The 18,442-nt window shown below is 34.2% G+C and overlaps 1 protein-coding gene across 1 annotated transcript in view; it reads right to left on the bottom strand.

Annotated features, from left to right (window-relative positions):
* MDGA2 (MAM domain containing glycosylphosphatidylinositol anchor 2) overlaps nt 1-18,442 on the bottom strand; it is a 786,958-nt gene that overhangs the window by 40,931 nt on the left and 727,585 nt on the right. Inside the window, exons 11-12 of the mRNA XM_058540638.1 lie at nt 9,254-9,431; nt 5,339-5,359 (exon numbers count right to left, since the gene is read on the bottom strand). Of these exons, the coding sequence (XP_058396621.1) occupies nt 5,339-5,359; nt 9,254-9,431 (199 nt within the window). The remainder of the gene's footprint in view (nt 1-5,338; nt 5,360-9,253; nt 9,432-18,442) is intronic.

Here is an 18,442-nt window from a genome sequence, read left to right as displayed (position 1 = left end):
AATTAATATATGCATCACTTCACATATCACATAGTTACTATTATCTTTTTTTTTTGTGGTGAGAGTGCTTAACATCTATCCTCTTGGCAAATTTCAAGCATACAATACAGTATTGTTAAGTATAGTCACCATGCTGTATGTTAGATCTCCAGAACTGACTCATCTTGCATAACTGGAAGTTTATACCCTTTGACCAACATCTCCTCATTCTTCCTCCCTCTCACTCCTGGCAACCACCATTCTATTCTCTGCTTCTGGGTTTGACTGTTTAGATTACACATATGACTGAGATCATGCAGTATTTGTCCTTCCGTGTCTGGCTTATTTCACTTAGCATTATGAACCAGGTTCATTCATGTTGTCTCATATGGCAGGATAACCTTCTATTTTAAAGCTGAATAATATTCCATTGTATGTATATACCGCATTTCTTTATGCATTCATCCATCAGTGGACATTTAGATTGTTTCCATGTCTTGGCTATAGTGAATAATGCTGCAATGAACTTGGCATTACAGATATCTCTTTAAGACTAAGATTTCATTTCCTTTGGATGTACACCCAGAAGTGGGATTGCTGGATCATATGGTAGTTCTATTTTTAATTTTTTAAGAAATCTCCATACTGTTTTCTCTAACGGCCATGCCAATTTAGATTCCTGCCAACTGTGTACAATGGTTAATTGAAGAGACCATCCTTTTCTCATTGTGTGTTCTCCGCACCCTTGTTGAAAATCAGTTGACTGTAAATTCATGGATTTATCTCTGGGCTCTCTATTCTGTTCCACTGGTCTAAATGTTGGTTTTTATGCTATTACCATACTCTTTTGATTACTGCACCTTTGTAACATATTTTAAAATCACAAAATGCGGGGTCCGACCCCGTGGCTTAGCAGTTAAGTGCGCGCGCTCCGCTACCGGTGCCTGGGTTCGGATCCCGGGCGCGCACTGACGCACCGCTTCTCCAGCCATGCTGAGGCCGCGTCCCACCTACAGCAACTAGAAGGATGTGCAACTATGACATACAACTATGTACTGGGGCTTTGGGGAAAAAAAAAAAGGAGGAGGATTGGCAATAGATGTTAGCTCAGAGCCGGTCTTCCTCAGCAAAAACAGGACGATTAGCACGGATGTTAGCTCAGGGCTGACCTTCCTCACAAAAAAAACAAACAAAAAAAAAGAAAATGTGATGCTTCTCGCTTTGTTGTTCTTGCTTAGAACTGCGTGGCTATTTGGGATCTTTTGTGGTTCCATAAAGACTTTTAGAATTGTTTTTATTTTTTTTTAGTTTCTGTAAAGAATGCCATTGATATTTTGATAGAGATTGCATTGAATCTGTAGATCACTTTGGACATTTTAACAATACTAATTCTTTCAATCCATGAACACAGAATGTCTTTCCATTTATCTGTGTCTTCTTCGATTTCCTTCAACAATCTGTTATAATTTTCAGTGTACAAGTCTTTCACTTCTTTGGTTAAGTTTATTCCTAAGTATTTAATTCTTTTTGTTGCTATCATGAATGGGATTGTTTTCTTAACTTCCTTTTCAGATAGTTCATTGTTACTGTATAGAAATACCACTGTTTTTCTTTGTTGATTTTGTATCACACCACTTTACAGAATTGATTAGTTCTAACTTTGGACTGATATTTTAGAGTAGGTTATTATGGTAAATCTTCTTTTTAGTTTTAAGTGGTTTCCTAGAGATAATGGAGGTTTTCATGTATATATATTCATGTATATATACATTATATATGTGTATGTGTATATATATATTACGTATACATATTTCATATATATATACACCATCTTGTACTCATAATATCTAATATAAAGCAAAAGGAGTCCAAAAGTAATTTTAAAAATTTTACAGACTTCAAAACCTGAATCAGACCAAACACGCTTTTCAAAAAATTTGAAATCTCCTTACAGTTGAAAATTCCAACTCCAATGCTGAGATGCTTGAGAGACCCCAGAACTCATTTCAATCCATTTCAATTTTTTTCTTTTTTCCTTTCAATTAATACGATCCAATCACAGGCTAAATGTCAGGATACCCTTCCTAAGGAAAGACGCAGGGTACCAGAAGAAGAAGGGAGTACCCTTGTGCTCACTGGAGCCTGCAGCATATGGTTCTCTTGACAACCAACCAACTCTCCTTCCAGTTAAAAATTTCATCAAAAGATTTTTTTTAAAACTATAAATAGAAGGCCTTTCTCTTTTAAATTTAAGAAATAAGTTTTTTGTTGTTGTGTTTTTTTTTTTTTTTGTGAGGAAGATCAGCCCTGAGCTAACATCCGTGCTAATCCTCCTCTTTTTGGTGAGGAAGACCGGCTCTGAGCTAACATCTACTGCCAATCCTCCTTCTTTTTTTTGTCCCAAAGCCGCAGTAGATAGTTGTATGTCATAGTTGCACATCCTTCTAGCTGCTGTATGTGGGACGCGGCCTCAGCATGGCCGGAGAAGCAGTGAGTCGGTGCACGTCCCGGATCCCAACCTGGGCCGCCAGTAGCGGAGCACACCCACTTAACTACTAAGCCAAGGGGCCGGCCCAAGAAATAAGTTTTTTGAGCCCAATGAAGAATCAGACTATGACAAAATTTCATGGACTTACTCTATATAAATATTTTGGAAGTGGATCTTTAGGATAAATTCATTTTAGGACTATAGAATTTGATAAAGTGCAACAGATCATTTAGATTAGTTTGATTTGTTGCCAATATATAAAGTCTCATATGACATTTATTATCATATTAAATATGATATATATTCAAATATGTTCTTACAATCATTTTTTTCTATTTAGAAGATGTTTCAGACAAACTATAATTTATAATTAAGCCAACATATATTCAAAAGATTTTCAAACTTTATTATCATGGCAATAATCTTTTTTTGGAAGAAATACTGCTAAATGGTATTATAAGAATTCATTACACATAATTATAAGTAATACATAAGAAGTAAGATTTGGCAGTATTTTCTTCATTTTGAGAAATAACTCAGAATCATAGCAGAAGTACTTAATCTTTTTAATTACATTTTTTCCTTCATTTAGATTTTTTTTCCTGAACTGCTTAACTTTCACTTTCTCCTCAACTTCATTAACAATATCATTAGTGGGAAGATATGTTTTAATGAAACGTGGAGAATAAACAGTAAGTATACTGCAACTAATTGAAATATTATAGCAAAATTATAATACCAGAAAACAAGTTTTCCAGGGGCTGGGGTGCAGGGAGGTTTAACCACAAAGCAGCTTTGGACAATTTTACGGGTGATGGAACTTTGTGGTGATGGTTATATGACTGTATGAATTGGTCAACACTTCTTACAGATGTGTATATAAAAAGGGGTGAATTTTACCTTATGTAAATTATATCTTGAAAATAAATGACAAAAATTAAAAACATTATAGCATTTAAGAAGATCTCAGGTATAAGTAGTCTGAGAAAAAGAAAATTAACTTTCCATAGCAAAAATCTAAACAAAACATGACCTTCTTTTACATGTTAGCCTATTTTCCTCTCTTATTGAATAATGTCTGGCTAGTTTATTAAGAACTTGAATCTTTAATGAATGGCTTTGTTGCTAAAGCATTGTTCTTATATGTGTTTGGGACATGGAGGCAATAACAAGGTTAAAGAAATCAATTAATAAGGGGAAAATGTATGTAAATGTCAATAACATAAAAATAGTTACTCTTGATAACTTAGAGAAATCACTATGTGATGGTTACTAAAAAGTATTTATTCTAAACAACTCTCATCTTCTACAATATTAAATACTCATTAAGATATCAAAAAGTACACAGCCAGTGGAAATCTCTGGAATAGAGGGTCATGCTTGGAATTATTTAAAAATAGAAAATCCAAGCCATTGTTTGACTACATTTTGTAAAATGCTTGCTGAGGAAGAGAAGTTGGTAACTATGACCTAAAGGATTCAAGCTTTTAAAAGAAGTGTTCAAATTCCAATTAATGTTGTCCATCTTCAAGGCACAACTCAGGCTGCTGTAACTTTTGCACATCGTACTCCAGACACACTGAGGTTTGCTATTATTATCTGAACATGACCTTCATTTCAATGCCTTTCCTCACCTCTTTCACCTAGGGGACCTCTACTCAACTCTCAGGACCCAGCTCAAGTATCACCTCTTCTGTAAAACTTTCTCATTTGCCATAAAACTAATGTTACTTATTTTATAATTGTATTGAAGTAATTGGTTAGCAAACACTCCCTCTACTATATATTTATATAAGCATTTTGTTCAGTAGAGAGAAGCTGTTCAAAAATTTTTCCTTGAATTGAAATATTCATCAACTTTTTCCTGTATCTAGTTTTAATCTCTCCATGACACTCCCTTTAAATATTTTTACTGAAAGTGCAGTCAGAGAACTTATCTTCAAAGGAACTATAATCAATATAGTTGTTACTAAAAAGAAACAATACCCTGGCCATTGTGATGACTAATTGAACTTTAATGCATGAAAGCAATATATAAACAAAGAAATCTATAAAAAATATTCAGTATTATAATTTCGATATGCAGAAGTGGAGTAAAAGAGGATTTTGGTAGAAAATATAGCAAGAACAGAGGTTCTATAATTTGGTCTTTGTTATATAGTCAGTGAAATGCCATTGTAGAAAAAGAAATAAGATAAAATGAGAAAAAAAACGTGGATGTTTTCTTCACTACATACAGGGAATGGAGAACGCTGGATGGATGAGAGGAAAAGTGTAAAGGTGGCTCTCCATTCTTTTATTAGCCAAGAACAATATATTCCTAGGCACAAAATAGGAGACAAAAATGAATCCTTAATTTAAATGTGAAATATTATCAAGAGGATGGTGATCAGATTATCTCCTTCATCATAAATGATTGGGATATAGATGAGCGATCCATGAAAAAATCTTGATTAAACCATTCAAATACCAACTTTCTAAGTAACTATAGTCTTGATGAGTGGAACATAGAAAGCAAAGAATGAAAACTAAAGAAACAAGTAAGAGCAATGAAAATGATATGCAATGCCACACACACAAAAATAAATAATCCCACAGTTACACGAATGACAAATGTGAAGCAGGTTGGGGAAAATGGCTCCATATTTAGGAAAACTTATAAAAATCAATTATAAATATTAAATAATTTATCTTTATATCTATATCCTTTGAAATTTAAAATTCACATTTAATGCCAATTTTACTGTTTTTAAGCCATCCTATTTTAAACCAAATATGAACAGTTGCTGCATAATCTTTGTATGTTTATGCATTTTCTATTTTTCTTAATTGTGAAATACAGTGCCATTTTTAAAGTGAAAATATACTTACTCAAATGAGGATTAACAGGAGCTACAAGAAAAGCAAAAAAATAATGTTAGCGTGGCTTGAATGTCTTTTATAAATAAAAGTCTAATCAGTATCTCATAGTTCTTTACCAAAACTTAAGATCTTCCCCATTGTGGCAGTAGAGAATTATATCTGTAATCCATTTGTTCTAGAGGATTGAATAGAATCTACTTTGGAGCTCAGCAATAACCGCCTCAGACTACCCAAAAGATCAATGCTAAAGAGCACGTGGGGTTTGCTCATTTCCCAAGGAACGGAGTCTCTGACCTTTCATATCTTAACTAATGCTGAACAAAACCCAGAATCAAAATGGAACTGACAGTAGGCCAACCTGTCATCTGGATGTTTTAACACGGAAAACGATCATCCAGCAGAGGTTACACTTTACTTTTTTCGCTGTTATCTACTTCTGGTGAAAATAACATGGAATACATGAAAATAGAGCAGTTCTCCTATCATGTCATTATATGTGTCCTGAAAGAAATAGCTACTTCAATGCTACTTTAATTACATTCACACACACACACACGCACACGCACACGCACACACGGTTTTCAAATGATAAACAACACAGTTGCATTTTTGTGCACCAGAAGAAACATTTATCTCAAAAAACTAATTCTGTTTGCAATACAAGTGCCAATTGATTTCTACCTGAAGAGGAATGAATACTTTATATTTTACTGAAACAACAACAAAAATATATCCAACCTAAGAGACAAAATAGTGTCTGTATATATTGATTAGGCAATTATCACTGAGAGAAAATTCCATTCTGGAAGAAGGAAGCAATATTGTAGTCTCCCAAGCTGATGATGGGCAGTTCATCTAACCTGCAGAAAGTTCTCTCCTCTGTTGTTAATTCCTACTGTTTGCCATTAACCATTTTTGTTAAACTTGGACATTACCAGTAAAGAATGATGGATGGCCAAAAACACGTACACATGCACAAAGCAGGCTCATATATAACTGTCCCTACAATTAGTACATTGAGATCAACTTTAACAAAGTGAGTTAGTCTCTCACTCAATTATTTTTCTACATACAGAAGACAGAGTATTTCCATTACTCTAGTTGTTTTTCTGATTCTGCATTCCTCATCGCAAATTACGAAATGAATAACATAGAGAAGGGAGTATTCATTTACTAGTTCCACTGATGTGGAGAAAAAATAACAATTCTTTTTATTGCAAGATATCAATATATTTTAATTTTAAATTAATTAGTAGAGATTAAAATTATTTTATAATTAAAATAATATGAAATTATAAAATTTTATATGTATGATCTTTTAAAGAAGTAAGCATCTTGGAATTATAGTTTAGTTCTAAGAAATAAGTCACATCTACAAGTAACCTCTGACCAGATTAAACTTTAATTGTCTTCTCCTACAATATTTTTAGTCACCAAATTCAGTATATATAGCACAATTAACCTTGTGAAAATTTGCCACTCTAAATTCTAAATATTGCGGTAAGTCTATTTTTCTTTCAACGGAACTTTTGTGTCTAATTTCTTATAAATGCCTATATAACATTAAAGTATACTTTACCCAAATCTATATTATATAAAAGTAATTTTTAATTAAAATGTTTAAGATTTTAATAAATATGCCTAAGAATGTAAAGATAAAGAAAGTTGAAACTAAACATAATATCTATTTTTCCAGACATTTTTTATTTTAGTTTGTTGCCTTAGATTTTTCAATAATTACTGAGTTTATCAAGATTTTTTTCTATATCTCTCTAAGAAAAGTCATAATAATTTGTAAACTTAGCAAAGAAGTATAGGTCCTCTGTCATTGAGGAGTGAGCCCTTGTTCTATTCGTCAATAGTTTGTCATTTCATAGTTGTTTGTCTGCAGGATATGGAAATTTTCTGGGTCCTAGTTTCTTCATCTTTTACAGGAATGGCTATTGATGCATAGTGTCTAATGTGCCTCCATATTAAATAGTCTACGATTTTATAACTTAGGGGCAGGAAGCATAAACATTAGATAAGAGGAGAGAATTCATAATTTATAACCTACGAAACTAAAACTTTAGAAAAATATACTCGGATGCTATCTAGTTGTCTGCCCAATGGAATCATAGAAGTGATTACAGAATAATAATTGTTATTCTCCATAATATATATCACTAATATAAAAAAGGTATATTTCTAAAGGAACACATTCAAGAAGATGTGCAGTGATCATAATGCTTTTATATTCCTTGATCTTCTGTAAATAGTCCACTCTACATTATATATCTTAATTTTTTAAAGAAAATTCAATATATCATCCCCAATATATTCTGACTGATGAGAAAAGGGTAAAGAAAAGTAGTTTCATATGAAAGAGCAGCTCTAATGAGTTTTTAATAATTTTCATTTGTAAATTTTGACAGTATTCACTATTTCCCTCTGAAGTAGGAAAAATAGACTTAATGCCAAACAGCATGGAGAACTTCAACTGCAAAAAAAAAATACGTTCTATTATCTTTTTAAGTCAACCCTGATAATCAATGATAAAAAGAATAATATTCCACTGAAGTAATCACACAAATAAATACATCGCCAGTGATTCATTCAACCCTGAAAAAAACATTGACAATTCTAGAGCTAGTCACTGAATATTATAAATTTCAACCAAAAAAATGCACATAAATTTCAATTGATAAATGTTAATCTGTTTAGTATACATTAAAATAATATCATATCTAATTGCCATTGTTTCTATTTTTTAGATAAAGTTTTTGATCAACTTTTAATTTTTTTCACAAGTTTATACTAGTTTCTATTTTTGCTCAAGTAGGACATTTAAATAGTAAAAAAATTAAATGCATGTAGTTTATAAAAGCAAACTATCACTAACATACACACAAATGTACATACACATTTAGATAATTTTAACGTTAGAAATCTAAAAGAAAGAAATGACTAAAAAAATGAACTAAGATGTTCTTCAATAGGTGAATGGATAAACAAACCGTAATGTATCTATACAATGGGATATTATTCCGCAATAAAAAGAAATGAGCTATTAAGCCACAAAAAGACTTGGAAAAATCTTAAACGCATATTGCTAATTAGCCAGCTTGAAAAGGCTGCATGCTGTATGACTCTCAATATATAACATTCTGGAAAATGCAAAACCCCAGACGGTAAAAAGATCAGTGGTTGTCAGGGTTGAAGTGGGAGGGAGGGATGAACAGGTGGAGCACGGGGGTTTTAGGGCACTGAAACTATTCTGTACAATACTGCAATGGTGGCTAAATAACATTATTCATTTGTCAAAATCCACATAACTGTACGACACAAATAATAAACCCTAATGTAAACTATTTACTGTAATAATAATGTGTCAATATTGGTTAATCAGCTGTAACAAATGTACCATGCTAACCTAAGATGTTAATAATAGAGGGAACTTGGTTGGGGGGAGGGAGAAGAGGGCATATATGGGAGCTCTCTATACTTTCTGCTCTATTTTCTGTAAACCTAAAACTGCTCTAAAAAAAAGAAGTCCATTAATTTAAAAAATTAAAAAAACATTTTGATCACATTTGCTAGCTTCTTAATGATATAAATTTTAAAGCCATTAATAATTTGAAAAAATAAAATGCAGAAATATTGCATCATAAATTATAGGACAGAAAATAACAGAACATTGCTGACATTATCACATAGGTTCAGTGCTAAAAAAAAACATTATTCTATATCTCTGCATTTATAATCAAATATTACCAATGATGATTAAGTTTCATGGGTGGTTTTTTGTTTTTGTTATTGGTCACTTGGCTGATGACCCAGAAAGTCATTATGCTAAATTTTAGTTTGTGTCTAAATTTGGTAAATAGGTGCAATATACATATTCCAGATCTGCAAATAAATAATTTTAAATAAAAGGCTACTTACCACTGTATTTGATGACACGAATTGTTGAATCCCCTTCACCAAATTTGGTGAGAGGAGTTAGTCGGACTTCATAAGCCTCTGGTTTAATTAGCTCAGTCAGGTTATACGTAATTAATTCTCCCTTTTGAATATTTCCATTTATTTTAATCTCCTGTTCCCACCAACGCTGCTGTCCAGCCTGAAATCAAAACAATTATGTAATAATGTTCCCAGTATTTTTTTTCAGAGGTACTTATCATGTTCTATACAAAATGGGGCAAAAAGTTGAAATTTTATTACATAAGAAAGTAAATTATATTATATTAATACACTTTATTAAAGTTCAAGTTTCTATAATAAGCAACAAATTTTGCAGATGTTTCTATGCAGATGTTTGCAGATAATTACCAAATTATCACAGAATAGTTTGGCTGATTAAACATATTTAATACGTCGTCTAATTTTAAGAGTCAGAGAGAGAAAACAATAAATTCTATTGGAGTCTCAATCTGGAGGTTTAGAGAGATAGAAGTTTAACAACTTCTTCCTTAACAAATTTATAGTCAACTGATCTTTGACAAAGGAACAAAGACAACACAATAGAGCACAGTCTTCTCAGCAAATTGTGCTGGATCCCTGGGCATCCACATGCACAATTCTGAATCTAGATACAGACTTTACAGCCTTCACAACATCTGACTCAAAATGAATCATAGACCTAAGTGTAAAATGCAAAACTACAAAACTCCTAGAAGATGACATAGGAGAAAATCTAGATGACTTTGAATTTGTCAATGACTTTCTAGATGCAATACCAAAAGCACAACTCACAAACAAAATAATTGATAAGCTGGACTTCTTTAAATTAAAAATTTCTACTATACAAAAGACATTATCAGGAGAATGAAAGACAAGCCATAGACTGGAAGAAAATATTTGCAAAAAACACATCTGATAAAGGACTTGTCCAAAATATATAAAGATCTCTTAAAAATTGAACAATAAGAAAACAAGCAACCCATGGGCTGGCCCCGTGGCTTAGCAGTTAAGTGCACGCGCTTCGCTACTGGTGGCCCGGGTTCGGATCCCGGGCGTGCACAGATGCACTGCTTCTCCGGCCATGCTGAGGCCGTGTCCCGCATGCAGCAATTAGAAGGATGTGCAACTATGACATACAACTATCCACTGGGGCTTTGGGGAAAAAAAAGGAGGAGGATTGGCAATAGATGTTAGCTCAGAGTCAGTCTTCCTCAGCAAAAAGAGGAAGATTAGCATGGATGTTAGCTCAGGGCTGATCTTCCTCACAAAAAAAATAACAAAAAAGAAAGAAAACAAGCAACCCAATTTAAAAACCGGCCACAGATCTTAACAAAAAGGATACTCCACACTACATGTCATCAGAGAAATGCAATTTAAAACAACAATGAGATATCACTACATGCCTATTAAGACCGTCAAAATCCAGAACACTAACACCACCAAATGCTGACAAGGATGTGGAGTAACAGGAAATCTCATTCATTGCTGGTGGGAATGCCAAATGGTACAGCCACTCTGGAAGACAGTTTGGTGGTTTTTTACAAAACTAAACATACTCTTACCATAGATTCCAGCAATTTTGCTCCTGGTATTTACCCATTGGAACTGAAAACTTATGTCTGCTCAAATATCTGCACATGAATGTTTATAGCAGTTTTATTCATAATTGCCAAAACTTGGAAGCAACCAATCTGTCCGTCAGTAGGTGTATGGATAAATAAACTGTGCTACAACCAGACAAGTGAGTATTACTCAATGCTAAAAAGAAGAGCTATCAAGCCATGAAAAGACACGGAGGAAACTTAAATATATATTACTAAGTGAAAGAAGCCAATCTGAAAGGGCTCCATACTGTAGAATTCTAACTATATGACATTCTGGAAAAGGTAAAACTTTGGAGACAGTAAAAAGATCAGTGGTTGCCAGGAGTTAGGCGGAAGGGAGGGATGAATAGGTGGAGCACAGGGGATTTTTAGGGCAGTGAAACTACTCTGTATGATGATATAATGGTGGATACACATAATTAAAAATTGTCCAAACCCATAGAATGTACAACACCAAGAGTGAACCTTAATGTAAACTATGGACTTTGGCTGATAATGATGGGTCAATGCAGGTTCATCAATTGTAACAAATGTACCACTCTGGTGGGGGACTTTGATATTAAGGGAGGCTACACATGTGTGGGGACAGGGGGTATATGGGAAATTATTGTGCCTTCTGCTCAATATTGTTATGAACATAAAACCACTCTAAAAGAAGAAAGTCTTTAAAAAAAATCTGCTGTGCCACTTTTATAATTTCCTGTTCTTTGCATACATTTTCAGTTTTCTGTTATTCATATAGGTACTGTAATCATAGTTGCCTTATAATATGTATCTGATGCTTTTTATATCTGAAGTCTATAGCGTCCTCGTTTGTGGTACTTTTCTCCTTGTATTTACTGGGGGTTCTTTGGGGCCTAGGACAAAGATATATTCCTTTAGAGACATACCTTTGTTTCTGACATGCTCCTAAGAGCATCAACAATATGGTTCACTTTATTTTGATTATGAAACCCTTTGGTGTCACAGATTAAAGTGGAGATGATCCGTTGCTTTGCCCAGGCCTTGGGTTTTCACTCCTGTTTGCCTCACCACTGCCAAGCTACAAGAATCAAAGTTCAGCTTTGTCTGGGCCAGTGAATAGCTGAAGGCAAAGGCAATTTGGGTGGAATATTCCATTTATTACTTTGAGCTTCCATTTTCCCTTATATTTTTACCTATATATATATATACATATTATGTATAGTTTCACAAATATATATATACACACACACACACATGTATACACACACACCTCCATATATATATACACACAATATATGTAAATATGTATATATATATTTTCATATATTTATGTATTTGATTTTTTTCTGAAGGTGTATTAGTCCTACTTATATAGCCTAACCTGCTAGATTTCTGGAAATAAAAATCTCAAATATGTGCCATTAGCACAGGATTAGAAAAATGACAAATAAAATAATGGAGTGGAACAGAAAGCCCATATATATATTTGTGGGGCTGTTCATATAGAAGATAGGAAAAGATATACCATTTAATTGGTTATATATGGAAAAAACATGAATTTAATCCCTACCTCACATCCTCTACAGGAAAGACAGTCTCAGGAGGATCAAATACTTAAATTTAAAAGGAAAAATTTAAAAACCATTTAGAAAAAATACAGAAGGATGTCATGACCGCAGGTAAGATATTACTTTCTTAAACAGGTAAGATATTACTTTCTTAAATAGAATAGAAAAGCACAATTAGTAAAGAAAAAGATTGATAAATTGGCCAATCTTTAAATTTGAAATTAATACTAAATTTAAAATTTTGGTAGAAAAATTTCTTCTTATCAGTGCTCCCCATTAAACAGGGAAAATAAAGGCAGGAGTTTGAAGAAGATCTTTAGAACATGTAGTTAACTACACTACATTAAAACTCCTATAAGTAAAAAAGAAAAAGAATTCAACAGCAAAATGAGCCTAACAGGAACAGGGACTTCATAGATGAGGAAACCAAATCACTGATTAGAGAAAAGGCTCGGCCTCACCATGCAGCAAGGAAATAGAAACTAAAACCACAATACTATTTCCCACCACCAGACAAACAAAAAATTATAGAAATAACAATATTAAGGTTTGGTGTAGATATAAAACAATGAGAATTTTTATACATATTGTGAACCGGGAGGGTGAGAGCAGAGGGTGAATGGGTAAGCGAACAAGTTAGCCTGCAACAGTACCACGGACACTAGCAGAAGACTTAGACACTGGGCCACAACACAGCAGACAGCAGGATCCTCACATTCACATTGGTTCCCCTTGTCTCCCAAGTCCCACGGGGGTGATGCAGAAGTGCCCAGGTGCAGTTTGCACTGCCTTGGGTTTGTACCACATCTGAGGGACACTGAGCATAAATAACCTGAGTATTTTATAATTGACAGTAACCAAACCTGCTCAACCATTAACCAAGAGGGAGACATTATATTTATTATCCTGGACATTGAACAGACCTTCTCTCTGCCCCAGAGGAAGACACTATCTCTATATTCTAAGGATGTTTGCTATGCAAATAACCTTGAAAAGATAGATTGGAACAAAAACACAGTGCCTCTGCACACGATATGCAAAAAGGCAAGAGATCGGGGTGGCCTGGTGGCATAGTGGTTGGGTTAGCGTGCTCTGCTTCGGTGGCCCAGTGTTTGCCGGTTTGGATCACAGCACAGACCAAGGCACTGCTTATCAAGCCATGCTGTGGCAGACGTCCCACATATAAAGGAGAGGAAGATGGGCACGGATGTTAGCCCAGGGCCAATCTTCCTCAGCAAAAAGAGGAGGATTGGCAACAGATGTTAGCTCAGGGCTAATCTTCCTCACACACACAAAAAATTAAAACAATAAACAATAAAAAAAAAGCAAGAGATCAACAGAAACTTTCTTCTAAAAATATAGTCTTGATAAGTATGTAAACTGTATATAAGGACGAAGAGCAATTTGGCAATAACAATAATATTACAATGAGAATAGATAAACTCTTGTACATAAGGAAACAGAAATATTCATGGCATATAAAACACAGAAAATGATCTAAACATCAATAAGAGACAGAATAATCAAATGATAGACTCTTCATAAAATTTAAGATAAAATAGAGCATGAAAAATGAACCAAAGCTACCCACATTATCATGGATGAGTTTCACAAAAGTAATATTGAGCTAAACTTAATTTTCAAGCAGACATATAAAATTTAAGTTCAAAGCAGGCATTTTGAAGAGGGTATCCATAGATATGTATTAGAGCACAAAGAAATGCCAAAAATAGTAAATACTAAGTTCAAGATACTGGTCACATGCATGAGGAGAACATCAAGAGGAGAGGATGAGACTGTGAGGGGAACAAAAGACTTGACTCCTGATGAGTTTTGTTTCTTTAGATTGGCAGTAGAGACACAAATTAGGATTGCATTACTTTTGTGTTAGCCTGAAATATTTCTCTTTGTTTTTCAAAGGGAGAACTGTAGAGTAAGAGTTAGAGACAGGCCACAGTGAATGTTCTTAAACTCTTTCTCCCTCAAATTCTAAGGCAGTGCTCCCTCGTGTTGCTTCCCGCATGCACGTCTGTGGCTGCTCCTTCTCCTTTTCCTTCTTCTCTTGCTGAGCTCTGCCTTTTCCTGAGTTCGAAATGTTGATGGTCCCCAGGGTCTGTTGTCTGGTGCTTCTGATACCCTGTCTTAGTGGTTCCCACATTTAGGCATGCACAAGAGTCACTGGACACCTTTGGTAAACAACAAAATTCCAAGTCTTAACCACCAGGAATTCTGCTTCAATGAAGTCTAGAAATACAATTTTTCAACTAGGTTAGAAATATAATTTTTAAAAAGTCCCTCCTCCTCTAAAGGCAATTTGGATGCAGAGGATGCAGTGGCTACACTTGGTGAGGCACAGCCTAGTCTTGTAGACCACCTCACTGACGCTGGGTGCTTCTTCTGGCACCTCTGCATTGATGACTCCCTAGCTTCTATCTTCAGGTAGGCTAATTAAAGACAAAAACAAAGAATCCCCACTACATGTACTAGTCCTGCCTATGTGCCAGGCACTATGTTAACTGTATTATACTTATTGTTTTATTTTATCTACCAAACCTCTAGTAGGTAGGAATTAATATTAGCCCCATTTTACAAGTGAGGAAACTGAGGCAGAGGGAAGTTAAGTAAATGTAAATCTCCTAAGGTTGCTTGAAAGTGGCCACTGAAAATTTGGTTACACCCAAAATGACTCTGGCATCACTTTCTCCTTCACTTTCCCAGAATTTATTGCTCCTTTATTTGCTTTAAACAGAGTCTTTATATATTTAGTTATTGTACACTTACAGTATTGGGTTTTTTAACATATACATTATAAGCCAGAAAAAAACTCTCATTAATTTTTATACCTACAGTGTCTGGTCATTAACGTGATGAGATTAAATTCCAACATACAGTATATAATAATCTGGTCTCCAAAGAGTGCAGCCGGAAATGCAACTTGGTTAGTGATACAATCATTGAATTTACATACACTGGTTAAAACGAACATAAAACCTAATTCCACAGCAAGCACTTTACTCATGTGTAGTTGACAGAGATACTACAAAGTTTCTCTCAGCTCCTGAGGCTAAAAATTCCATAATATAACATAATATAAATAACAATTTCTTTCACTGTCTTTAGATTTTAGATTTTTAAATTATATGTATAAACTAAAGGCAAAATGTTATTTCAGAAGACAGATAAAAGCAGTTTAAAATCCACAAAAATGCACACAGAATAATTTGACATATTTCCGTTATCTAAAGACATGCAAGTTTAATCAAGGTGCGCTTTTCTGGGCGTAAATATAGGTTTAATACCACTCAATAGTTGTTGAACACCCCAAGGGTAGACTGCAGGCTTTCTGTTGTTATAATGAGATGCTCTAATCAAGTAATTTTAGTTGGCAGATACATTGATATTGTTACTTGTCACAAACTCCAAAGTAGATAACTTCATATGTGTATTAAAAAAGCAATAACTTTGAATCCAAATCTTTAATTTAAAGCTTTGATGAAAGTATACACTTCAGCAGTTGAGGAATAAGCAATTAAATACTTCATATTGTTTCCCAGAGAGTGGCAATGAAAAGAAACCTGTGGTAGCAATACATATATCAGACAAAAAAGACTTTAAAACAAAAACTGTAAAGAGAGACAAAGAAGGGCATTACATAATGATCAAGGGAACAATCCAACAAGAGGATATAACACTTGTAAATATCTACGCACCCAATGTAGGTGCACCTAAATATATAAGGCAATTATTATTATTTTTTTTAATTTTATTTATTTATTTATTTATTTATTTATTTATTTATTTATTTTCCCCAAAGCCCCAGTGGATAGTTGTATGTCATAGCTGCACATCCTCCTAGTTACTGTATGTGGGACACGGCCTCAGCATGGCCGGAGAAGCGGTGCGTCGGTGCACGACCAGGATCCGAACCTGGGCTGCCAGCAGCGGAGTGCGTACACTTAACCCCTAAGCCACGGAGCCAGCCCAACAAAGCAATTATTAACAGACATAAGAAGAGAAATAGACAGTAACACAATAATAGTAGGGGACTTTAACACTCCACTTACACTAATGGATAGATCATCCAAACAGAAGATCAATAAGGAAACACTGGCCTTAAATGACACACTAGAACAGATGGACCTAGTAGATATATACAGAGCATTCCATCCAAAAACCGAAGAATACACGTTCTTTTCAAATGCACGTGGAACATTCTCCAGGATTGATCACATATTAGGCCACAAAACAAGTCTCCATAAATTTAAGAAGACTGAAATAACACCAAGCATCTTTTCTGACCGCAACGTTATGAAACTAGAAATCAACTATAGGAAGAAAATCAGAAAAGCCGAACTATGTGGAGATTAAACAAAATGCTACTGAACAACGATTGGGTCTACGAAGAAATTAAAAGAGAAATCAAAAAATACCTGGAGACAAATGAAAATGAAAATACGACATGCCAGAATTTATGGGATACAGCAAAAGCAGTTCTAAGAGGGAAGTTTAGAGCAATACAGGCCTATCTCAACAAACAAGAAAAATCTCAAATAAACAATCTAGCAATGCACCTAAAGGAACTGGAAAAAGAAGAACAAACAAGCCAAAAATCAGTAGAAGAAGGGAAATAATAAAAATCAGAGCAGAAATAAAGGAAATAGAGACTAAAAAAACAATAGAAAAAATTAATAAAACCAAGAGCTCGTTCTTCGAAAAGATCAACAAAATTCACAAACCTTTAGCTAGACTCACCAAGAAAAAAAGAGAGAAGGCACAAATAAGTAAAATCAGAAATGAAAGAGGAGAAATTACAACAGACACCTCAGAAATACAAAAAAGAAGAAATAGAGAATTTTAATAGACCAATCACCAGTAAGGAGATCGAAACAGTAATCAAAAACCTCCCCAAAAATAAAAGTCCAGGACCAGACAGCTTCCCTGGTGAATTCTACCAAACATTCAAAGAAGACTTAATACCTATCCTTCTCAAACTCTTCCAAAAAATTGAGGAGGGGGAGAAGCTCCCTTACTCATTCTACGAAGCCAACATTACCCTGATACCAAAACCAGACAAGGACAACACAAAAAAAGAAAATTACAGGCCAATATCACTGATGAACATCGATGCAAAAATCCTCAACAAAATACTAGCAAATTGCATACAACAATACGTTAAAAAGATTATACACCATGATCAAGTGGGACTTATTCCAGGTATGCAGGGATGGTTCAACATTCGCAAATCAATCAACGTAATACACCACATTAATAAAATGAAGAATAAAAATCACATGATCATCTCAATAGATGCAGAGAAAGCATTTGACAAGATACAGCATCCATTTATGATAAAAACTCTGAATAAAATGGGGATAGAAGGAAAGTACCTCAACATAACAAAGTCCATATATGACAAACCCACGGCTAATATCATCCTCAATGGTGAAAGATTGAAAGCTATTCCTCTAAGAACAGGAACCAGACAAGGATGCCCACTGTCACCACTCCTATTTAACATAGTATTGGAAGTCCTAGCCAGAGCAATCAGGCAAGAAAAAGAAATAAAAAGGATCCAAATTGGAAAGGAAGAAGTGAAACTCTCACTATTTGCAGATGATATGATTTTATATATAGAAAACCCTAAAGAATCCACCAGAAAACTTTTAGAAGCAATAAACGAATACGGTAAAGTTGCAGGATACAAAATAAACATACAAAAATCAGTTGCATTTCTATACACTAACAATGATGTAGCAGAAAGAGAAATTAAGAATACAATCCAATTTACAATTGGAACAAAAAGAATAAAATACCTAGGAATAAACTTAACCAAAGAGGTGAAAGATCTGTGCACCGAAAACTATAAAACATTGCTGAAAGAAATTGAAGACACAAAGAAATGGAAAGATATTCCATGCTCTTGGATTGGAAGAATTAACATAGTTAAGATGTCCATACTTCCTAAAGCAATCTATAGATTCAATGCAATCCCTATCAAAGTTCCACCAACATTTTTCACAGAAATAGAACAAAGA

The sequence above is a fragment of the Diceros bicornis genome, chromosome 5 (assembly GCF_020826845.1).
Source record: "Diceros bicornis minor isolate mBicDic1 chromosome 5, mDicBic1.mat.cur, whole genome shotgun sequence".
Taxonomy (NCBI): Eukaryota; Metazoa; Chordata; class Mammalia; order Perissodactyla; family Rhinocerotidae; genus Diceros; species Diceros bicornis.
This window is presented reverse-complemented; position numbering and strand designations above follow the sequence as displayed.